Genomic DNA, 11,680 nt, shown 5'->3' with positions numbered 1-11,680 from the left:
CCGCCGTCTGGAGAGACTGGACCACCTGGCCGAGAAGTTCAAGCAGAAGTGTGGCATGCATGAAGCCTGGACTGCAGGTAGGAATGACAACGGAAACCCACGCCGACTCCCCCTGCCTGCCGGTGTTGATGACTTTGCTAACTGCGTTTCAGGTAAGGAGGAGCTCCTGTCTCAGAAGGACTACGAGTCGGCTTCTCTGATGGAGATCAGAGCCTTGATGAGGAAGCACGAGGCCTTTGAGAGCGACCTGGCCGCTCACCAGGACAGAGTGGAGCAGATCGCCGCCATCGCCCAGGAGCTGAAGTAAGACGCCGCAACGTCCCAACAGGATTCTGCTGCTGACATCAGCAGCATCGGCCCGTAGGAGGGACAGAAGTGTTGGGAAGGATTGAGAGAGCAATCAAAGTGTGCATAAGACAAGTGGAAAGTGCAGATTTGCTGTCCAGAGAAACCTCTGAGTGTTTTGCTGCTTCTCACAACTGAATTTTCCCTCGTGTTCCTGAAACAATCTCTGAGCTTATAGACGGCGTTTGAGATGTTCAACAACATGGCGGATGACTATAGGCTTAAAAAAAAAAAAAAAGTCACGGTTTGGCTTTCAAAGCTTCAGAACCATGTGTGTCAGGTCAAGAAGAGCCAAATAAGATCAGATCCACTTATTTTCAAGAAGCTGTAGAACTGCAGAGCATGATGCTAGATTTACATTTTAAGGCACGAGTCACACTAAACTTACTGATGCGATCTCATTCAGTGAGCTGGACTACCATGATGCTGCTACGGTGAACGCCCGCTGCCAGGGGATCTGTGACCAGTGGGACAACCTGGGGACCCTGACCCAGAAGAGGAGGGACGCTCTGGAGGTAAATAAAAAACAAAATCCTTAACACATAGAGATCAACTCAGGCTGCAAAGTTGCCTTCATATGTTGGGTGTCTTTATTTGAAAACTGTTGCGTTTGTGTGAGTGCAGCGTGTGGAGAAGCTGTGGGAGACCATCGACCAGCTGTACCTGGAGTTTGCCAAGAGGGCAGCTCCCTTCAACAACTGGATGGACGGAGCCATGGAGGACCTGCAGGACATGTTCATCGTCCACAGCATCGAGGAGATCCAGGTGCTCGCTTGTTCTCCGTTCCCTTTTTTCATCCGAGACGTCGCTGTGCAAAGGTTTTGACGTCCAACTGGACTTTTCCAAATGGTGTCAAGTTGGAAATACAAACATTAATATATTTGAAAGAGATTTTAAGTGATCAGCATAAAGCAGTGGAAGTGAACGGAAAATTGGTTTTATTTTTTTTTTTTTACAAATGAAAAACTTGCTTTTGTATTCAGCTTTGTCACCTCAAACAAAATCACCTGTTACTAGAACAATCTTAAAACGTCTTAAATTCATGTTTTTATGTCTTAATGTCTTAAAATTCAAGTCCTTTTAAGAACAAACCAGGCTTGTTGCAGCTGAGCTTAGTTGTTGCGTATATAAAATAAAATGTCTTAAATTAATTTCCACAAAATGTAAGTTAAATATGTTAATTAATCACAGCTCTCATATTTTGTTGTGACTATTTAATATCATTTATTTTACACAGTTTATTTCTATTGCAGGACTTTTCTGTCAAGCAAACGTGTGTATTTGTTATTGTGCACTAATATAGCCAATGGGACTAGTGACGGAAAATTAGCCACCTAGCTACAATCTAATGTATTTACATGTAAATGCTCAATAATAATACATATTGTCCCATTTTAAAAAATAAACTTGAACAAGATGCAGCAACACATCTTCATTCCCTTCTGTGACTCGAAGCGGTTGAGGCTAGTGCTAACTAGCTGCTAATATATCCTTTCTAGTTAGCTAGCTGGCTTCTTTGCATCCATTTTCTATAAAACTAACGACTGGATGATGATGTAAGATTTTCAAGGCTGTGCATTTCACTAAAAATCAGATTAAAAAATGACAATGTAATTTCTCTAAATGAGAAATATTGATTTTTAGAGAATATTTGTGTAAACATTAGCCTTTGTCTTCCTGCTCTCCAGAGTCTGATCACTGCTCACGACCAGTTCAAAGCCACTCTGCCCGAGGCCGACAAGGAGCGCATGGCCACCGTCGGCATCCACAACGAGATCCTGAAGATCGCCCAGACCTACGGCATCAAGCTGTCCGGAATCAACCCATACACCAACCTGAGCCAGCAGGACATCAACACCAAGTGGGAAACTGTGAGTCAAAGCAGACGTTTCCCCAGAACCAGAGTCTCACTCGGTAAAGAATGGACGATTAACGTGGAGGATAACCGCTTTAAGTCGCATTCCTGTGCAAACAGGAAACGTGAACCGATGTTGCATCTCCGTGCGCTGCATTTGGTCATCCAGCTAAAAATAAGTGGTACATACCAAGCGAGGGGGTCAGAAATAGTAGCTGTAAGTTTAGATTGGACTGATACAAAACGCTAGAGCATGTAAAACTGTCAGGGGAAATGAGAAGAACCACACGGGACAATCTGTCAGATCTGGTGGAGGGAAACGCGCTGTAGACCGTCTACGACAAGAAATGAGAAAACATGCTCAATTCCTTTAAATAAATAAGAGTTTATTTCATAATCAGTCAATTGATTCCACATTTAGACATGTGATTATTGGTGAAAATGACGTCACGCCCTAAAACTGGATGTTATTGTGCAGGTGAAGCACCTTGTACCCCTCAGAGACCAAATGCTGCAGGAGGAAGTGGCAAGACAGCAGGGCAACGAGAGGCTGAGGCGCCAGTTTGCTGCCCAGGCCAACATCATTGGACCCTGGATTCAAACCAAGATGGAGGTACAGCAAAAATAAACTGTACAGTGCAGTCAGTCCAATCTGGGAAAAAATGTCTTGATGGAGAAAACCAGTTTGGGTTGATTTTTATGTTCAAATTTCAATCATCCACCTGTAGATCAAAGGTGAAATTTAAGGTTTTAGGGATTTTCTCCACTGTCACATGTGCAATAGATTGGATGAAATGCCTCATTATCATGATGCAAACACAGTAGGTAACAGCGTTCTTCACTTCCTTGACTCATCCAAACATTTCTTTGGTCGTTGGATGTTGTTGTCACCGTTCTCCACCCCGACAGGAGATCAGCCACGTGTCTGTGGACATCGCAGGCTCCCTGGAGGAACAGATGAACAGCCTGAAGCAGTACGAACAGAACATCATCAACTACAAGTCCAACATCGACAAGCTGGAGGGAGACCACCAGCTCAGCCAGGAGTCGCTCATCTTCGACAACAAGCACACCAACTACACCATGGAGGTCCGACGACCACAGTCTCAACTTCATCCGCCGCCCTCTCTCCATCTGGGCTTTACGTCTGCCATGCCAACGTTCTCTCCTCTTCTCTCCATCATAGCACGTCCGTGTGGGCTGGGAGCAGCTGCTCACCACCATCGCCAGAACCATCAACGAGGTGGAGAACCAGATCCTGACCCGCGACGCCAAGGGCATCAGCCAGGAGCAGCTCAACGAGTTCAGGGCCTCCTTCAACCACTTCGACAGGGTGAGGCGGCCCAGTCTGGGAGCATCCTCCTCTCCGTCTCAACTTTGAGTGCTGTTGAGTTGACCCAACGGTTCTGATCTTTGTCTGCAGAAGAGAAACGGCATGATGGACCCAGACGACTTCCGTGCTTGCCTCATCTCCATGGGTTACGATCTGGTCAGTGCAACCAGTTCAACCACAGACGGACCTTTCAGGCCTTCTACGCTTGTTCACTCAGATGCTAAAGCTCGTCGTTGAAGTCCTCCATGTTTTCACCGACAGGGTGAGGTTGAATTTGCCCGCATCATGACGCTGGTGGACCCGAACAACACCGGCGTAGTGACCTTCCAGGCCTTCATCGACTTCATGACCCGCGAGACCGCAGAGACCGACACCGCAGAACAGGTCATGGCTTCCTTCAAGATCCTGGCTTCAGACAAGGTAAAAGACACGGGACCGGTGGCGCCCTCCTGCAGGACAGGCTCAATGAGGTTACTGTATGAATACAACAGTTCACTGAGGAACTGGAGAGTCGCTCCCTTTACTAGAGATGGGGAAATGCCGCCATCTAGTGGTCTTACAAAGTCCTACACGAGTTTGTGTTTAAATCCAGTAAATGCAGGATTAAAAATGGCTTAATATCTGGGAAAGTGAAAACATTTTTATGTGTTTTGGCCTTTCATCCAAACAAAAATGTAATTTAATTTCCCTTTGGGATTTAAAAAGTATTTTTGAATTTGAAAACGGTGTTCAATATTTCTAAAAACTGTGTATGTGTACATGGGAATATTTAAATTTAATAAATAAATAAACCCAAACATACAGAGTCTACACGATAAATTTAATAACTTTACATACAAAAACACTATTTAAAACCTATATATATCTTTCCACACAAATTAAGTTCAACTCCTTACAGGAAGTTGTGATTGTTTTGAAGCATTCTGATTTGCTGACATGGGGTTTAGCATTGCGCTACACTGCCCCCTAGAGGTTTGGCACGCTTAAAACTCTGAAACTGATCATGTGTCTATATATGTATATATATATATATATATATATAAAATTTAATAAATGATGAGTCGGAGGTATTCGTTCTCATAAACAACCGGCTATGTGTGAACAAGGTCTTTGTGGTTTTCGATGGGTCTTTGTTTACCCACGGGAACAAATATTCTCGTTCTTGACCAGCTTAAGTCATTTTAGACGAATTAAGAGCCTAAAATCACAATTTAAATTTTTCTAAGTGTAATAAGTTGTGCCCTCTGACTGAGGCGACGGTTTCTTCTTGCCTTTCTGAGTCACGCGTTGCCTCCCTCTCCACGCTGCAGAACTACATCACAGTGGACGAGCTGCGCAGGGAGCTACCGCCCGAGCAGGCAGAGTACTGCATCAGCCGCATGACCAGATACATCGGAGCCGACGCTGCCCCTGGCGCCCTGGACTACATCTCCTTCTCCAGCGCCCTCTACGGAGAGAGCGACTTATAAACCCAGCTGCTCCCGCCTCGTGTTCTCCTCCTCCTCCCCCCCAGCTTCTATTTCTCCTGTTTGGAGAAAGCGATTATAAACCCTTCCACTGTCCCTCTAAATGCTTTGTCCTCCTCATTTTATCCACCCCCCCGTCAAATCTGAACTTTTCCCCAATGATCCCCCTCCATCCCAGGAACACTGCTTAGAGAGGAGGAGAGCAGGAGACTTTGCTCAAATCTTAAACTGTGTCAGGTTTGAGTTTTAAGCAGAGAGAGCCAGGTATAACGTATAAAAGCGCCATACGTAGATTATACCGGCCTTAACGGAGGAGCTAACGAGAGGGTTATTTTTTGAGCAAAGCCTCCCGCTCTCCCTCCTCCCTATCTTATTATTCTTTTTGTAGAAGGGTAATTAAAGAAGAAAATGTGATAAAAAAGCTGGTTGGTCCGTTGGCTTGGTTGGTTGTGCATTTGTGCAGACGCATGCTTCGTTTTAAAAAGTTTAGAAAAACGCCGCATTTCGAGTCGTCGACTCTTCCTTATATCACGTCGAAACCCAAACGAGCGCCTGCAGGGAGTCTGTCAGCAGTCAGGGACTAAAAACGTGTCAATGTGAAGTAACGACTGTGAAGCCTGAACGTTGGCAGAGATTGACTTTAACCTGGAGATCTTAAGAAACTCAGGAACTTATGAAGGATGAATGAGAGCACCTAAGCAGAGGAAGGGAGCACAAGGACGGCCGTGGCTCGATGGCGGTTTAGGAGAGGAAAAACAGAAAGACGACGCAGGAAACTAAAGGAGCAGAACGACTGGCACGGCTCCGCTCTTCCTGTCGGAGGAAGGCGGAGCGATGTCAGCAGGGAGAGAGTCAGGAAAGTTGCAAACAGTAAGGATGGATGCTGCATGTGGGACCACAGCAGGCCCGTCGCTGAGGAGGAAACTGAGGGTTTGGTCCCATTTCCACAACCAAACATCGGCCATAACGATACTAATAATCAGTGCAAGTCGACTCCTCTGTGCATGTTCAAGGTGTTTTTATCTCGTCTCCTCCCCTCATTCTCAGTTATTTCTGTCCATCATTACAGATGCTTAAAAAAACAACACACATTCAAACAGCTACATTTAAAAACAAAGCTGGAATAAAAATGGATAATTATATTATTAAACAGCAGTTTGTGTGTTTTTCTTCCACGATTTCAGACTCTTCAACTCATCTAAAAATTATAATAGTCCATGGGTTAGTTAAAATGACCAGCACTTCCCACAGTCTCTCATTTGTCCATATAAAATAATAATAAAAAGTCTAAACGATACAAAAACAGCTCACGCTGTGCTAGTTTTTTTTTAATTCACATGTCCATTTCGCTGCTGGAGTCCCAGCAGAGATGGGAGGGAAACATCAGGCCTCTTTCTAGAGCGAAGCGGCTCCAGTGCTCCTCGTCTCCCTCGTGCGTCAGATACCTGCAGCCCATCCTCAGCTCGAACTGCCTCAGGTCGCACCACAGCTGGAAGTTCTGCACATTAACACAGCGAGATGAAAACCACATTACGCAACCAGACATGAGATTCAGCTTGTATTTTATTGCATTTACTCTTATGCCCATAAAAAAGCTCCAGTAGTTACTGAATTAGCAGCCAGAGAGAGAAAGTGTGAGGTACACCGGGGGGCGCCAGAGTTCCTCAATGGAGAGAACAGACGTTTTAATAGTTTAATGTTTTCTGAACAGGTTGTAGTTGAAAATGAGAATTTGTTCTCAATCAACTTATCTGGATAATTAAAAATAAATAAACAGCATGGGTGGGGGTGGGGGGCGGGGCGGGGGTCCAGAAAAACTATGGACATTCAGACAAGTTCCTCAAACCTACACCAGAGAAAAAATTTAGTTTTAGTACCTAAACATACAGAGTCTAGGCCAAGCAAAATAAAATAAAGTAAGTATGATCATAAGCATTTATAGATTGGATGTTTATGGGCTGGATCTGAAGATGCTCCACTAGTCGTTGGGTAGTTGGTGCTACAAACAAAACAAAACAAAAAAAACAGCATTTATCATCTTTAAAAGAAGAAACAGAAGTGCATTTTTAAGTTATGAATGGAACATCAAGTGTAGCCAGATCCCTTAGGAAGAGATGAAAATTGAGTGGACTTGAACCGTGTTGCAAATTGACAGAAATGCCAGTTTCTAATTTGATTCAGAATATAATAACACTGTTATTATTTGTCAAAATAAAACTATACATCATCATCCTCCTACTTCAGGGTTACACATTACTCTGTGTTGATCTGTTAACTTGAAATACCTGCAGCCAGGAATGCCCCAGGGCTTTTCCCACGGTGTACCTGCGTCTCACAGCCACCTGCAGCAGGTTGTTGATGAGGCTCACAGCTGCAGAGGAAGCGACAGGTGGAGTCGGTGTGGTTTGACTCTTGACAACACAACCCGCTCTGACTAAACCCGAACACAAGTTTAGCAAAAACATCGGCAAACGTGTTACAAAGTTTCCAAAAACCCCAGACCTTCCAGCGAGATGGTGGCCCAGGGCTGGCGGGGGTACATGAAGGAGGCGTTGGTGATCTGCTGGCGGATGTCCTCGTCCTCGTTGAAGGGGAACGTCCCGCTGAGGCTCACGTACATGATGACGCCCACGGACCACATGTCCAGGGAGCGGTTGTAGCCGCTGCTGCTGATCACCTCGGGGGCCAGGTAGGCCGGAGTGCCCACCACCGAGCGGCGGAACGACTTCTCGCCGATGATGCGCGCGAAGCCGAAGTCGCACAGCTTCACCTGGGGGAAGGGGTCGGCGGAGACCAGCAGCACGTTCTCTGGCTTCAGGTCGCAGTGGGCGACGTGTTTCAGGTGGAGGTACCGCAGCGCCTCGAGGATCTGTCACAGCAGGAGCAACGCCGATCATCGAATCATCGTTTACTCAAATACACACATGAAGAAAAGATATAGCAAAGAGAGAAGGCGCGATGCCACGGCTGTACCTGTATAACCAGGAACCGAGTGATGCGTTCAGGGAGCCGGCCCTTCTCGCTGGACAGAATCATCTCCAGCATGTCTCCGTGGAGCTTCTCCATGACCACGAAAACATGTCTGGACGTTTCAAACATCCCTTCCAGCACCACGACTCCATGGTGGGACAGATTCTGAGCAACAACACAACCATGACTCAATCTGAAAAGGCGTTCCAGCTGTGAAGCACTGGCTGGAGAAGTGCAAACACCTGCAGGATGGCCACTTCGTTCCTCAGCTGTCTCTCCTGTTGGGTCGGGAAGCGGGTCTTGTCGATGACTTTGATGGCGACCGATCGGCCCAACTTCCTGTGTGTACCTGGTGGAGGAGATGTCATTTAGTGAGAATGGAACTGCGTGGGTTTACTGCTGCAGACAGGTAAGAAAAAACCCCATCAGGATCTCACCTTTGTACACGACTCCAAACTGTCCTGAACCCAGAACTTCATCAGTAAAGATCTGATACACCGCGCTGATGTCCTGAAACACACACAGTGCCGAGCTCTGAAGCAGGAGAAGCTCTTCGTATGAACAGTTTCACCAGCTCAAATTTAAGGCTTTTTAAGACCCATTAGAGATTATTATCAATAAAATTTAAGACCTTTATCACAAAGGTACAAAAGAAACTCAGGGGAACAAAACTATGAAATTGCTGGGGTGTTTTTGTGACTCTTGGCAGCAACTTTGGGCTTCTCACAAAATGGAAGTGGCATATGCTAGCTGCTAATGAAACATATGCTAGCTGCTAATGAACCATATGCTAGCTGCTAATGAACCGTATGCTAGCTGCTAATGAACCGTATGCTAGCTGCTAATGAACCATATCCTAGCTGCTCATGTTAGGTGCTAATGAACCATATGCTAACTGCTAATGCCTTGTTTGTTTGCTTACTAGCTAGCTACACTAAATGTAAGTGAGCCTGCTAGCTATTAATGAACCATATGCTAACTGCTAAAGGCTTTTTTGCTAGCTAACTAGCTGGCTAGCTATCCTGCAGGTATTGTCAGCTTGTTACCAATGTTGCCTTGAGTCACAGGATGGGGAAAGATGTCTCCACACAACTCAAGCTTTAACCTTATAGAAAAGTCCCGCAGGAAAAATATACATAGAAAATATAAGATTAAATAGCCCTGCCACAACAAATTTTTAAACCCAGAACTAATGTATTTAAGGCCGACTTACATTTTCTTGAATGAGTTTAAGACATTTTAAGGCCTTAGTTTTAGCAAAATGAGTTTAAGCCTTTTTCAGGATGCGTGGACACCCTGTTGAACATTAAAATCAGATGCTTACCACTCCGTCTCCGTGCTGGTCTTTATCTGAAACCACAAGCACATTAAATATGTCAGTACCTTCATGGTCTTCCAGGACGCAGAGTTAAAACACAGTCGTTGACTCACCTTGCTGCTCCTCGCCTGGTCCTCTGCTGCTCTGCACGGGCATCAGAGCCTGACAGACAGCGCTCTCCCACGCCGCGCCGTCTTCACCGGCCTGCACGCAGAACACCAGCGAGGCCGTCACCAGCTCAAAGGAGTGCGGGTCGGCGCCCGGCAACGAGGGCATGGCGAGGTGGGCGGGGCCTCGCACCTGCAGCACCTCTGACAGAGGGATCTCCTGCAACAGAGGAGGACCAAAAGTTACCACCGAGGCGCTGAAGGAGATTTGGAAAAACGTCGTCATGTTGCAGATTCTACCTTGTAGTACTTGGTGCTGCTCTCATTCTGGTACAAGGTAATGGTTTTCCAGTCCAGGATCCAGTAATGACGTTTCCTCTGAGGGGAAGAAAAAAAAAGGGGCAAATTTTTTCCCCTCACTTTTCCAAGAATATTCAAAGAATTTACTCAAAGTCGACACAAAACCTAGGATATTCTTAATCTATTTAGATTTATGCTCTACTATGCACAGTGGGTCATTTTTGGGTCTTGGATGGGACCTAATTTTTGCGTCTACGCCTCATTTTTCAACCCAACAGGGACGCCATCAGCTGGCTGTGTTACTGAGCAGCCGTCTCTCACCAGGGTGTCTGTGTTGGTGTGGTGCAGCAGCCAGCCCTCCCTCAGGACCCCTGCTGCTCTCCTCTTAATGTGATGCGCCGACTGGACCAGCCTCATCAGGGGGATGTTGCTGCTGAAACAGGGGCTGGAGGAGGACAGGAGGACAGGAGGGTGAGGAGGAAACAAAAAATGAAAACTAAAACAATCAAGCGCCACATTTTGTTTTTTATATATAAAAAAAAGTTCCAGTGAATTCACTATCAACTTAGGGAAAGTATTGCTGCTGTGGATTGGTTCTGAATAGAAAACATGGAGAAAGGAAAAGAAGGAAGGAACTAAAGTCGGAAGAGTTGAATGAAGAAAGGATGGAAGGGTAGAAGCCCCCCAAAAAAACAAGAGAATGAGAAAGAAAACAAAATTCAAAGTCTTGTCTTGGGTGAAAATACTTCCACCCAACATAACAAGCCAATAAAGACTTGTGCCACAGAGAAACTGACTACATGCGTGTGGCTTTGTGGGCGATGCGATATCCGACATCATCAGGACACAGCAGCAGCGATGACATCATCCTCTCTCTAACCTCATTGGCTCTCTCAGCGACTCCACCTCGACCATCTCCGGCAGTGAGTCGCCGTCGGAGGACGTCTCGTCCTCTGAGGTGTCTAGTGTTGTGCTGGCGAGCTCCGACTCGGCATCCTCTGGGTCCTGTGGGAAGCTGTGGACGGCCGCCGAGGAGTCTGGGAAGGCGACGCCATCTTTGTTACTTAACAGTTGAGATCAGACTAGAGAAATTTGTGATCTGCAGCTCATTTTATATTAGTTACATTTCCAAAAATATAAGCGGTTGATTCAGTCGGGTAAGGATCTTTGGGCAGTTTTAATAGAGGTGTCCAATACTGGATACTTTAGCATCGTCAATATCGATACCTATACCGATACATATTATTCAAGTTTAATACATCATCAAACTTATGACTTTTAGGCATTTTTTTGATTGATTTTCTTTGAAATTTTGCTAAAACCAAATTTAAATTAAGCTTATAGGTGTCAACAAAATAATATATTTACATAAAAACAAATCGGTGTGTATTGTTTTCTAAATAAAAATGTGTAACAATAATCATTTTAGAGCAAATCAAAGCACAATCCTTTTTATATTAGAGTTGAGAAACTACAATATGAAAATAAGAGGGAATCTGAAACTGATGTGTTGATCTTATCATGCTAGTATCAATAATATCGATACTGACTTAGTATCGATATTATTGATATTTTGTGCGATATCACCTCTAGTTTACAGTTCAATACATAAATGGGTCTTTTTATTCTGTGAATTAAGCTAGGGACTAATTTAAAGGAGCTGTCAGACATGAATGAGGTAAAAAATAAAGTAGAATAAAGTGAGAAGTGTGTCTCACCGTCCCCGTTGACGGCCCTCCTCTCTCCCGGACAGTCTCTGGGGACCAAAGGCTCGCAGCGCCGGTGGCAGTTGAACCTGCAGTCTGACGAGACAAAGGCAGAGGAGCTGCAGCCTCAAACCTCAGAGGAACGACGCAGAAAACTTCAGCTGCTCGCTCTCAAGTTTTCCTGATTAATATTCAAGACACGTTCACGCATTCGAGTGAATTGGGGGCAAGAGGGGACGACTGCCCCACCTACAGCAAAGTCATACTTATTAAAGCTAAC

General features: G+C 45.3%; 2 protein-coding genes across 2 annotated transcripts in view; one reads left to right on the top strand and one right to left on the bottom strand.

Moving 5' to 3' along the window:
• Window positions 1-5,711, top strand: part of LOC106959998 (alpha-actinin-3) — a 31,194-nt gene extending 25,483 nt beyond the window's left edge. The window contains exons 9-19 of the mRNA XM_015052902.1: window positions 5-77; window positions 153-303; window positions 752-860; window positions 970-1,110; window positions 2,034-2,216; window positions 2,679-2,813; window positions 3,110-3,289; window positions 3,387-3,533; window positions 3,624-3,689; window positions 3,795-3,953; window positions 4,844-5,711. Of these exons, the coding sequence (XP_014908388.1) occupies window positions 5-77; window positions 153-303; window positions 752-860; window positions 970-1,110; window positions 2,034-2,216; window positions 2,679-2,813; window positions 3,110-3,289; window positions 3,387-3,533; window positions 3,624-3,689; window positions 3,795-3,953; window positions 4,844-5,002 (1,503 nt within the window). The 3' untranslated portion in view covers window positions 5,003-5,711. The remainder of the gene's footprint in view (window positions 1-4; window positions 78-152; window positions 304-751; window positions 861-969; window positions 1,111-2,033; window positions 2,217-2,678; window positions 2,814-3,109; window positions 3,290-3,386; window positions 3,534-3,623; window positions 3,690-3,794; window positions 3,954-4,843) is intronic.
• Window positions 5,712-5,992: 281 nt separating this feature from the next.
• prkd4 (protein kinase D4) overlaps window positions 5,993-11,680 on the bottom strand; it is a 16,904-nt gene continuing 11,216 nt past the window's right edge. The window contains exons 7-18 of the mRNA XM_015052907.1: window positions 11,413-11,496; window positions 10,575-10,731; window positions 10,016-10,139; window positions 9,695-9,772; window positions 9,401-9,614; window positions 9,294-9,319; window positions 8,407-8,479; window positions 8,212-8,318; window positions 7,973-8,134; window positions 7,502-7,868; window positions 7,285-7,370; window positions 5,993-6,497 (exon numbers count right to left, since the gene is read on the bottom strand). Coding sequence (XP_014908393.1) covers window positions 6,333-6,497; window positions 7,285-7,370; window positions 7,502-7,868; window positions 7,973-8,134; window positions 8,212-8,318; window positions 8,407-8,479; window positions 9,294-9,319; window positions 9,401-9,614; window positions 9,695-9,772; window positions 10,016-10,139; window positions 10,575-10,731; window positions 11,413-11,496 — 1,643 coding nt within the window. The 3' untranslated portion in view covers window positions 5,993-6,332. The remainder of the gene's footprint in view (window positions 6,498-7,284; window positions 7,371-7,501; window positions 7,869-7,972; window positions 8,135-8,211; window positions 8,319-8,406; window positions 8,480-9,293; window positions 9,320-9,400; window positions 9,615-9,694; window positions 9,773-10,015; window positions 10,140-10,574; window positions 10,732-11,412; window positions 11,497-11,680) is intronic.

Source organism: Poecilia latipinna, unplaced genomic scaffold (genome assembly GCF_001443285.1).
Source record: "Poecilia latipinna isolate Pla-1442-1.1 unplaced genomic scaffold, P_latipinna-1.0 Scaffold1145, whole genome shotgun sequence".
In the NCBI taxonomy this organism is placed as follows: Eukaryota; Metazoa; Chordata; class Actinopteri; order Cyprinodontiformes; family Poeciliidae; genus Poecilia; species Poecilia latipinna.
This window is presented reverse-complemented; position numbering and strand designations above follow the sequence as displayed.